The 11216-nt window shown below is 29.4% G+C and overlaps 1 protein-coding gene across 1 annotated transcript in view; it reads right to left on the bottom strand.

Moving 5' to 3' along the window:
- Positions 1-231: 231 nt before the first annotated feature.
- Positions 232-11216, bottom strand: part of LOC135926752 (repetitive organellar protein-like) — a 40688-nt gene continuing 29703 nt past the window's right edge. The window contains exons 6-13 of the mRNA XM_065462683.1: positions 8214-11154; positions 7627-7690; positions 6499-6629; positions 5785-6027; positions 3629-4762; positions 2110-3222; positions 1433-1711; positions 232-785 (exon numbers count right to left, since the gene is read on the bottom strand). Coding sequence (XP_065318755.1) covers positions 624-785; positions 1433-1711; positions 2110-3222; positions 3629-4762; positions 5785-6027; positions 6499-6629; positions 7627-7690; positions 8214-11154 — 6067 coding nt within the window. The 3' untranslated portion in view covers positions 232-623. The remainder of the gene's footprint in view (positions 786-1432; positions 1712-2109; positions 3223-3628; positions 4763-5784; positions 6028-6498; positions 6630-7626; positions 7691-8213; positions 11155-11216) is intronic.

The following is an 11216-nucleotide window of genomic DNA, read 5'->3' as shown; positions in this document are numbered from 1 at the left end:
AACTTTATTGTATAAATTGAAAAATTAATTCTAAATTGTTTTTTTTTATTTTGATATATAAGTTCTAGTATAAAATTAAAATTTTATAAAAACTATTAATTTATATAATTATCTTATTATATTATTATACTTATTCCAAACAAATCAATTTTAATATTTATTTTTATAAAATATTCGATATTATAAAGAATAAATATTGATTACATTAATTTAGTATGATCATTTATTTAAAAAAAATTCTTATTTGGTAGCGATTATAATCCCAAAAACATCTCCAGTTATAACTCCCTTGGACATTCCCCTTTTTCTCTGTTATAACATGTTGAATTTCGTATTCTTTTGGAAAGCCCTCAAGCGGATTATACTGTATAGATATTATTATCACTATATGTGAATATTGTTTTACATAACCGTTAGATGAGTGTATATAAAAAAGAATTCTTTAAGATATAAGTTATCTTAGACATAAAAATATTTTCTAAAAATAATCTTTAAAGAAAAAAATTTATATTTTTTTAAAATCATATAAAATAAAGGATTTGATTTTGGCACAATTTCGTATAATGGCTATTAGAATATATATTAAAATAAAGGCAAGTACAGCACAATATAATATAGATGGTTTAGTTTTCGAAAAAATAAACGGGTAATTTCCCCAAGTAATATTTGGTATGAATGAGATAATTGTTTGGGTCATCCTTCAGCGCCTGAGCCGTTACTATGTCTCCTGCTTTGAAAATGGGATTCTTTGTTTCTTCCAATTTATAGGCGTATATCGCTAAATACTTTGTATTGTTGTGAAGATACAATAAATGGAACATTTAAAAATTACATGGAAAATTAATTTAACTTATTTTACTGTTTACTCGTTTGTGTCAAAACAATTAAAATCATTAATGTTAATGATTAAGATAATTATATTTTTCCTTCTTATAGATGAGGTAAAAATGTAAGTTAAATAATTCTTATTTCAGAAAATATCTGAAAATTCATACAGATTTTCTAAAAAAACTCACATGTCAGAATTAATTATTTTTTTCTCGATTATTTAGATTTATCCTGGTAATTAAAAAAAAATACTATAAATCAATATATAGGGTAAAAATTAAAATGAGAATTTTGGATTATTTTAAAGATCACAGTTAACCTTTTAGCTACTACCATACATGTATTATAGCCCTGCTATTTAGATTTTGACTGCCCCTAGCCTGGCCTAAGTTTTTTATTTTTAGGTCAATATCGGTTCAAAATATAAAGTGAAATAAATATAACTCGTTTCTTTGTCCTAATCCCAGAGAAATTCTAGTTATTGTTATATTTTTACATTAGTTTCTATATTATTTTTTAAATTTTAAGCCCGGCCTGGTGGCCGATTTGCAGGGCTAAATCATATTTCTCTTTAAGTCTATTTTGTAGAAGGTTTTAAAAAAACTTTAATTTTGGGAGATCTATGTTCTTCTGAGGTTAAGCCGCTCCTTTTTGGAATGTCTTTATTTGATGATGGTTCAGACGGTTTACCGTAACCTTTGTTTTTGTACCTTATAAGCAAGCATCCTCTATATAGGGCGTACACTATGCTTGATAGATCTCCAGTACTGTAAACACTTTGTATGCCTAAATGTATAGGCTCTCTTAAACTGATATCTAAAATGTAAACTTTGACTTGTTCCTTATCCATAACATCTAAATACTTCGAGGCATTTATCGTTATCTAATTTAGTACATTATTTATATATAAACAATAGCATTTATAGGTAAAATTATATTCAATGATTACATAATTTGATTGAATCCAAACTCTCTATTGCACGTTTATAACAAAGTGGTCATATTTATTTCCTTAAATAGGAAAAAATGCGTTAGGAATAAAAGATGAATGCCATATAATAGTTAATTTAATTTAGTAAAATATAAGATAATTCAAATTAAATAAATTCTATACCCATTTTTTTAGCTTAAAGATTATGCAGTAATTGGTTGAAAGCATATTTGAATATTATATAGTTTTTTATTTTCAATTATTATATTTAATATACTCAGTTGATATTGATTTATCTTCAATAAGAGACTATTCCATATTTATATAAAGCTTAAAAAATGTCATCATACCTTATAACCCACTATGGAAGGTGCATTCTTAATTTCTGCTTCTTTAGGGGCGTCCTGCGTGGTATGGTATCTCCAAAAATTTTGATATTTGTAATTAGGATCATTGGCATAACGCACAGTAGACCTATCTTTTTTGTGGGTTGACTTAGTGAGTTTATAAAGGTGACGATGTTCTTTTGGTTTAGACCACACCATACATAGCCCGAAATCTCCAACAATAAAATTTATGAAAAAATTCTTAGGCGGTTCAAACACTAAAGTGTTTACCGACGAAGATGCCTTAACAAAATTTGTATTATAAGAGGAGAACATTGTTCTTTGGTTCTTGTTGGAAGTATCTCCTACCTTTGGTTTTAACTTCAGCAGATTTTCTTTGAATTTGAAGTTTAGCATCACACTTGATTTACCACTGTACTTTTTAAACTCATTTTTTTCCAATGTAATTTTAGCCTCATTCTTCCAATTGCGGTTATTAGAATTTGTGATGCTGTCTAATGTCTCAGTCTCTATTCCATGTGTTCTAATGCTTTCGCTATTATCAATCTGATCATCCTGATGTATTATTTCACATTTTCTCATTAGATTATCATAATTTTCAGGCGTGGTCATATCTTGATAGATTACATTTTCATGCACATGTAAGGGAGTGGTAGGTAAACTTACGTATGATCTTTTGAATAAGTTATTTTTAGTCATATGCGAGGCACTTTCCTTTGAATTGTGTTGATGAGGTTCACAATATATGTTGGCGTCTTTCTTATAGTTTCTATGACAATCCGATTTCCAAGGAATCAAAAGTTTTACTTTGTCAGCTTCCAAGGAAGAGGGGAAATATAAATATTCATGTGAGCATTTCGCCATTGTATTATTGGAATAACTATTACTCTGTTTTTGAATGTTATTGTCGAGGTATTCTATCGGAGTTAAATTCACATCGGAATGATGAAAATAAGATTTAGACAATGTGCCAGAATGAGTATTTGCCTGAATTTGAAAGTCTAGAAAATTCATATTATATTTGCTTGAATGCCTTATATTTAAAGCTAATAGAGAAAGAGATAGGCATTTTTTGAAGGTCCTTGATTGTTTATGGTGTTGAATATTTTCTTTTTCCTTTTTTAAAATTATAAATTAAAATAAATTTTGTATAATGCTTAATGTCATATTCCACACATAAACTAGTTAAGCTTTATCACTGAAGTTGCCCATTAATATCTTAGACATTTGGAAATACACAATTACCAAGAGAAAGCAATTCATATATTGAGTCGATAAAAAATTGTCAAATAAAAAATTGTAATTCATATAATTTATGATCAAGTGTTAGGCTGAATTTATAATAATTATATTAGTGAAAAATGACTTCACTAGAAAATTTTATTCAATTCGCTGTTAAATTGCAGCCCATTGCGTTTACTATAAATTCAACCATAATCTCTCGATATAAATACTAAAAATTCAAAATTAAATACTTCTTTTTAACTACTAAATTAAGGCAAAAAAAAGGTAATTCTTATACTATGTCCGAAGTCTCTTGAAAGGTTATAGGAGTTGAACATCTATAAGTAAACCGGTTATCATTATCCAAAGAATCATTTTTAGTTTTTAACGAATTGTTTTTAAAAACTTTTCTCCCTTGAGAACCACTGTATTTTTTCAGAATTTTGTTAAATAAATTTGATGACGATAATTTAGAGTCATAAGAATTGTTTGACGGATTAGAATCTAAAGGCGTTATAAATAATGGTGACTTCGATGGTGATGGCTTTAATATTTGGGAGTTTCCAATTAAATCTCCATCGTTGCCTTTTCTAGGTGAACAGTAAAAAAGTTCCGTTTTTAAAAACTTCTTTATCGGGCTGGAATGTACTGGAAACTCTATTTGTTTGGTCTGCCCCGAAGAGTTCTCGAAAGGTGTTGATGTCTCCGATTTTTTGGGGGATAAGGATGTTGACTTTATAATGTCATGTCTTACCCTGCCCAATATCCGTTTCATCCTATCCTTCCTTTCTTTAGGGGATTGTGACAGAATATTTGGATCAACTAGCTTAGACCTAGTTCGAATCAATTTTTTGGGCTTAAATAAGATCTCCAATATGTCTAGAGAATGAGGCATCGAAGAAAATATCCCACTTTTATTAGTTTCGGTATCACTTTTAAGTAACGCGCTTTTATTTTCATCTCCGTTTAAATTGTATTTGCAGTTAATAGTAGAGTTTTGGTAATTATCTACCACATTGTATAGTAGAATATCTTCATTTGCAACTTTGCCCAGCGGTCCATTACCAGAATAACTAATTTCTTCTCTGTTGCTTTTAGTATAAAGTGACCTCGTTTCAGTTACCGATACTATTGTCTTTATTCCCTGAACCGACTTCTTGTAATTTAGGCTGGAATTTTTGTGGACTTTCCTCTTGTGGTTAACCAAACTCTTGGACCGCTTGTAAAGTTTTCCTTTACCCTTATCAAGATTCGTCGGCTGTTTAGGTAAGGTGAGGCAAGTTTTTTGTAACAAGAGAGCCTTGTTGTCCCCTTTCAATTCATCTATTAGTTTATCTTTGTAATTGTTGCAAGTTATCATCCATTCCAGCTGGGATTGTAAAAATATCATCTTGCTCTCTATCTCGAACTTTTTACTTTCCATCCTTTTCATCTATCATGATTATTATATAGGCTTTATATAATAATAGTATTATGTCGTAATTGTATCAGAAATTCATAGGGATTTTGATTCTCTTAATTAAGGAACATATACTGAGGGTGATTATAAATTTGAAAAGTCTGATATGACAGGAAATGGAATTCAGCATATTAATTTTTATATAAAAAAAATCGGTAAGGAGGTAGTTTGATGGGTATTGCTTACTTTTTGCATTTTAAATCATTAATTTGAGGGCATTATTTTAAATTTAAAAATCTGATTTTGTCTGAAAGGCATTCATATAGGTGTATAATACCCACCCTATAAATTTCAGACAATTTTATAATGAAAATTTAAAGAAATTTCAATTAACATTAAAAATATTTGGTAAAATTATGAAAAAAATTATTATAAATTAAATTTTCTTCAAAGGTTGATCATAAAATTGGCTATAATTTATAGGGCGAGTATTCTGCACATATTAGAATACATTTCCGGCAAAATCAGATTTTAAATTTAATAAAACGTGGCCCAATTAAAATGCAAAATCTACTGCGCATGTTTAAACTATCGCCTTACCAAAATTTCATGATGTAAATTCTGAAATTCATAGACAAGGCATTCCTATGCTGAATTATATTTTATGTCAGATAAAAAAATTTTTAATTTAAAAATAGGCTTCAGTAAATTAGATTTAAAAGTGAGATTCCGAATCCCCATTAATTCTTATTCCGAAACAACTTATAGAATGACATTTATCTAATAAGAAAGAAGAATCAGGAATAAATTTTGGCTGTAAATGTAATTAGAAATAGCAAAGTATATCGTAGTAATCAATAAATAAAAATACTATCAAAATATTGAAAATCAAAATGCTTTTCTTAATAGAAACTAAGGTTAGAAAAGTCTTACAATTATAATAATAAATGAAAGTCATCTGATTACAAATTTTAGTCGTTAAATTAATGAATATCATAAATGATTTTTTAAAAAAAATTAATTGAAAAAAATAAATAATGAAGGTAAAGAAGAACCTTATATTGAGTATTGAAATAGTCTCTTTTCATAACTGTCACTAAGTTCTGCAAATCATTAAGTTCAACCAGTTTTTCCCTCAACTTTACATTTTCAAGTTTGAGTAAAGTTTGTTCCCCTTCTACAGTCTGGGATCCATCAATTTCAACCCTAGAAAATGCCATTCTTAGTTCTTCCTTTTTCAATTCTATTCTCACAATTTCTTCGTTGAGCTCATTTAGATCTTTGGCCAAATCTTTGTACTTTAGAAAAATATTTTATTAGTTTTTTTTAAAAAATTTATAAAATTTAAGATTATTAGATTTAAATCCAAGTAACTACCCGAATTTGACTGATTATAACAGTCTGTTTTTATTAGAGACATTCGAATATTGTTGCAGAAATAAAAATAAAATTTTCCTATTTCCCTCGAGTTCTTATGATTCTTCTACTTTCCTTGAAAAATAAAAAAAACTTAAAAATTAAGCTCCTTTTTCCAGATTATTTCTTATATAAAGTCAGATCAGACCTAACCTATTTCTATAATAATTCATTATCGGACTTAGACCTTCTGAAAAAAAGACGCCAAAATTTTTCCAATTTTCCTACCAAACTGGATCTGAAGAAGTAGAATTAACTTTGTATTTTATTATTTAGCAGGATGTTTAGTAATCATATATAATCAACTTAAGTAAACTATCATTATCATTTATCACTATATAACTTGCACTTACATCTTTGTCTATAAAATTATTTTCGTTGAATAGAGAATCAAATTCATGTTTGGCCTTAGCCACTGTCTTGTAGCTTTCTACATTATCAACTAAATTTGATGATTCTTCTGAATGATGTCTACCAGGAAAAGCTATTGTTTTTTAATTAAAAAAAAAAGAACTATAAGTTATGTATTATAAAGTTAAGAACCCTCCAAAAATTTTTTAAAAAACATTCGATTAGTTTTTAAAAAAACTTTCATTTCAGCCAACTTAACATAGATTTTTTAAATAAATGGTAAAATAATTTTGATATTTTTTTGTCACTTATTAAAAAAATGTTTTATTTTTTAATACATAAATAATTTATTTCTTATCATAAAATATGAAGAAAAAAAACAATAAAGGAAGTAGAGATCTGCAAAAGAAGGCCCGGCCCGTACCCTCCGAAAAAATCAGATTCGGGCGGGTCGTGCCTAATATTTTTTAAGAAAATTCGGGCCGGGTCGGGTCGAGCTTTAGAATATTTTTTAAATATATCGAAATTTATCAATTTTATGTTGAATTTTTTATGTATAATAAAAATATTTGATTTTATTTATAGAAACTAGACCCCATTTAACATATATTGTTTATTTTGAGTAATTATAAAAATTAACTTCTACATGTAAATAAATTCGGACCGGGCTGGTAAATTATTTCAAAAATATTTCGGGTTCGGGTCGGGCCGGGTAAAACTTTTTAAAAAAATTTTTGGGCCGGGCCGGGCTTGATTAGGCCCGATGCAGATCACTAAAAGGAAGGAGATAACAATTTTAAAACTCTTTTCATTTTTATTATATCATTCAGGATTTTTTTTATAATTTCTTGTTAATTTTAATTATGAAAAGGTTAGGATATATTTTTAAAAGGTCTAAAAATTAGAATCCTTAAAGTTATTTATCTTAAATTCCTAAAGTTAAATAATAAATTGAACCCACACAGTTTAAAAAGCAACTTAAACGACCCTAATAAAATTATAAATTGACAAATTTTAAGAAATCTTAATAAATCTTAAAGGATCATTGAAAGATATTCAATATTTAAAGTGTGGATGCATTTAGTGTTTTCAACATTTTTAGTAAGAATAATTTAATATGGTATATTTACCAGAGTTCCAGCTGTTTATCGGTTTTTGAATATTATTTTGCCCTATGCATGATTCGATTGATTTCTTTTATTATAAAAAATTACAATGGTGTAAATTGCGATTTAGCCTACAACCTAATAGCACTTTTTCTTTCAAGTCTATTACCCTGTATTCATAGTTATCGCGAATTCGCGGCGAAGTATATAAAATCTGATATAAGATAAATATAAAAATTTCATGTTCATTTTTATATTCTTCGTCTCGAATGCTAATGAATGTAGGGTGGACACCAATCAATATTATGCATAAATTGTAATTTATGAAATTGTTTTGAATAAGTCAATTAAGTCAAAAAAATGAAACACCTAAAATTTATGGGAATGAGGATCTCATTCGAATAATTTATTGAAATTTAGTTGATTTTTTTCGGCTGGTTCGATATCATGCCAAAAACAATAAATTGGGTATTTACAATTATACAATAATTTTTTTTTAAAAATTATAAACATTAACTATAAGAATAAAGACATATAAGCATATCCACTCAATCTTTAAAGATTTCAAAATATTTTGTAATATAGAATAAATCAAATATGATTATTTTTACCATGTTCGATTTAGTTTTGATTAACTGATCTCTAAATGTGGCGTTTTCGAGCTCCAGAGCTTTAACCTTAGATCTTAAGCATTCCGTGTCGCTTTTAATGATACGATGGATGTTGACTGAACTAATCAACTCTTCTTTGTATGACATAACCTGACTTCTCAGGAACTTAAACCGAGATATTAATGCGGAATCTAGCTTCCATCTTTGTTTAGCTCCTTTAGATATTATTGTTATGGAATCATCTCTTAATCTTCCTCCATTTAAATTATCCATAGAGCCTCCTGCGTGGTTTTTAATTAGTTGGAAAGAAGATGAGAAGTTCTTTGAATACAAACAGGAATCAGATCCGTGAAGACTATTAAATTTGTTGTTAAAATTCTCAAAAGAGTGGATATGTTCTTGCAATCTTTTTGCTTTGTATTCCAGGCCTTTGATTTTAAAATGTAAATGTTTCTCTCGCCTTATTATCATTTCGTCGGCTTGATTGAGTGTCATGGTTAAAGCCCTTTCGCTTTTAGCCAATCTATCTATTGTTTCTGTCATATGTCTCTCTTGATCCTGAAGTTCTACCACTCTTTCATTCAAATACTTTATGGTGTCTGATAGAGACAAATCGTTGTTATTGATATCTTTGCCTTGATAAATATTTGGTATCATAATGATTTTTCCTTCGTTTTCTAGTTGACTTGTGCTAGAGGATACTTCATTTTCGTTTTTGAGTTGGAAATCAGATTTTCTCATCTCCGATATCATCTCTATCAACTCTCCTTCTTTAAGTTTTACTTCGAGCAAGCGCTTCACTAGTTCGTAATTGTTGAGTTGTAATGCATATTTTTCATCCATAGAGTTCAAAATATTCAGAAGTTTGCCTTTCGCCATATCAGCCTCATCGGTTGACAAATGATGATCGGCTATTCTACTCAGCCCTACATTTAAACTTTGATTTTCGAAATACGTTATTTTCATTTCGATTGCTCTTTTGATATCTTTGATTTCTTGAATCTTTAATCTAATGTATTCGTCATCCACGGATCCATCGTCACCTTTGTATAAATACTTTTCCTGGCTATCCATGTGTTCGTCCACCAAGTGATCCGTTAGTTCTAACTCCAATTTATCAAATTTAGATAGTTGACTTGTAAAATGCTTATGATACTTATCGATAATAGCTTCGAGCGAATTCGAAGTCGACACTATGATTTTATCTTTTTTGATGTATTCCATGGGATTGGCTAATAAGCCGTCCAAAATATTATACTTAACCATTTCTAACCTCAAATCCGTGATGTCCTTCCTCAAATTACACACATCTCTTTTCATGCAATATTCCTTTTCTTCGAAGGCCTGTACCTGTAATTCTAAGCAATTGACTTTACCCTTGAGAACGGTCACCTCATTTTCCTTGATGGAAACTACTTCCTCTAAATCTGAATTTCGTTGCTCTAGTTTTTCCAGATTAAGCTTTAGGTTAACGTGACTTTGCTTGAGTTGAGTAGATTCGTTTAATGCATTTTGAAACTTCGATGTGATAACCTTATTTTCTTCTGCTATTGCTGTCATCGTGTTGTTTGCTAAGGATAAATTTTCTGATATAGTTTCGTTTTTAACCCGCAGATTTCTGACATATTTCAACTCTGTTTTAAGTTTGCATTCTAGCACCAATTTGTCTTCTCGTTCGGATTCATATTTAATTTTGAGTTCCTGCCTAGTCCTTTCGGCCTCCCTTTTCAATCTCACTAACTCTGTTTCCTTAGCATCCAATTTTTCCAACATCCTGCTTTCCGCTATTTTTAGACCCTCTATTTCTTCGCTCATAATGTCCTTTTCTTCTTGCGATCGGGTCATAATATCATGAATTGAAACCTTGTCCGTTTGGCAATTTGTGTGTTCAGCCTTCAAGGTTTCATATTGTCCACGCAATTCTTCGTAAACGTGAGTCGGCGATATTTGAGCTAATTGCGGATTAATAATACAACTGGAGTACTTGGAAGGTCTCATATCAACCTTTGAAGATATGCTGAGCTTATTTTTGCAACTGACATCGGATTTGTAAACATCCAATTCATGTGTCAACACTTTGTTTTGGTTATTTAATATGGATAATTCATCTACCAATCTAACGTTTTCGGTATCCACTTTGAGCTTTTGATCTTGCAAGCATTTTACTTGGCTATTCAAATCGGAGTTAAGAACTTGATACCTTGTTAGCCTGATCGCTAACTCCGAATCTTCATTTTCTGCCGTTTTCATTTGATATTTGAAATCGTTTAGGCATCTTTCATACAAGTCAATTTTGGAGGCCACACTGTTTGAGTCACTTATCGAACTTCCTTCTCTTTTATTTTGGTTACAAAGCTCAGATTGGATTGACTTTTTATCTATATACTCACTTGTGTTCTGTTTTAGGTCGATGATCTTATTTGAATCAGAATGGACTAATTTGTGTTTACAATCCTCCAATTCTAAAATCCTAAACTCAAATAGCTCTATCTGCTCCCTGGCTTCTCTTAAATCGGACTCAAGTTTGCTCTTCATCGCCTCTAATTCACTCACCTTTTTATTCAGTTCCTGATTAATTGTTAGCAAATTAAATTTTCCAGAATGTAACTCATTTTCTTGTTTTGAATAAAAGTTACCAATAGTATCGTTGTTAGTCATTATATCGCCACTAGTATGGGACAATAGAGCTTTGTCCATATCTTTAGATTCCACTTGAGTCTCTCCTAATCTTAAAGTACCATTAGAATCGGGGGAACTTATATAATTTATGAAAAGAGAACTATTGAGAGAATTAGACCCATGGCTAGTTGGATTAGGTAAGAAACTTGAATTCATGCTATAGGGAGATCTAGATGGATTGGATGTCTCAGAAAATAACGAATTCTCGGATTGAATTGAATAATTTTCGTCGTCGAAGGGACCTAAGGAATCAACATCATCGCTACAATAAGATATTTTTAAAAATATAAATTTTATAATGTAATTTAAAAAAAATAATATTAT

The sequence above is a fragment of the Gordionus sp. m RMFG-2023 genome, chromosome 3 (genome assembly GCF_954871325.1).
Source record: "Gordionus sp. m RMFG-2023 chromosome 3, tfGorSpeb1-WG-v2, whole genome shotgun sequence".
NCBI classification, from domain to species: domain Eukaryota; kingdom Metazoa; phylum Nematomorpha; class Gordioida; order Chordodea; family Parachordodidae; genus Gordionus; species Gordionus sp. m RMFG-2023.
Note: the sequence above shows the minus strand (reverse complement) of the source record. Positions and strands in the feature narration are given on the sequence as shown.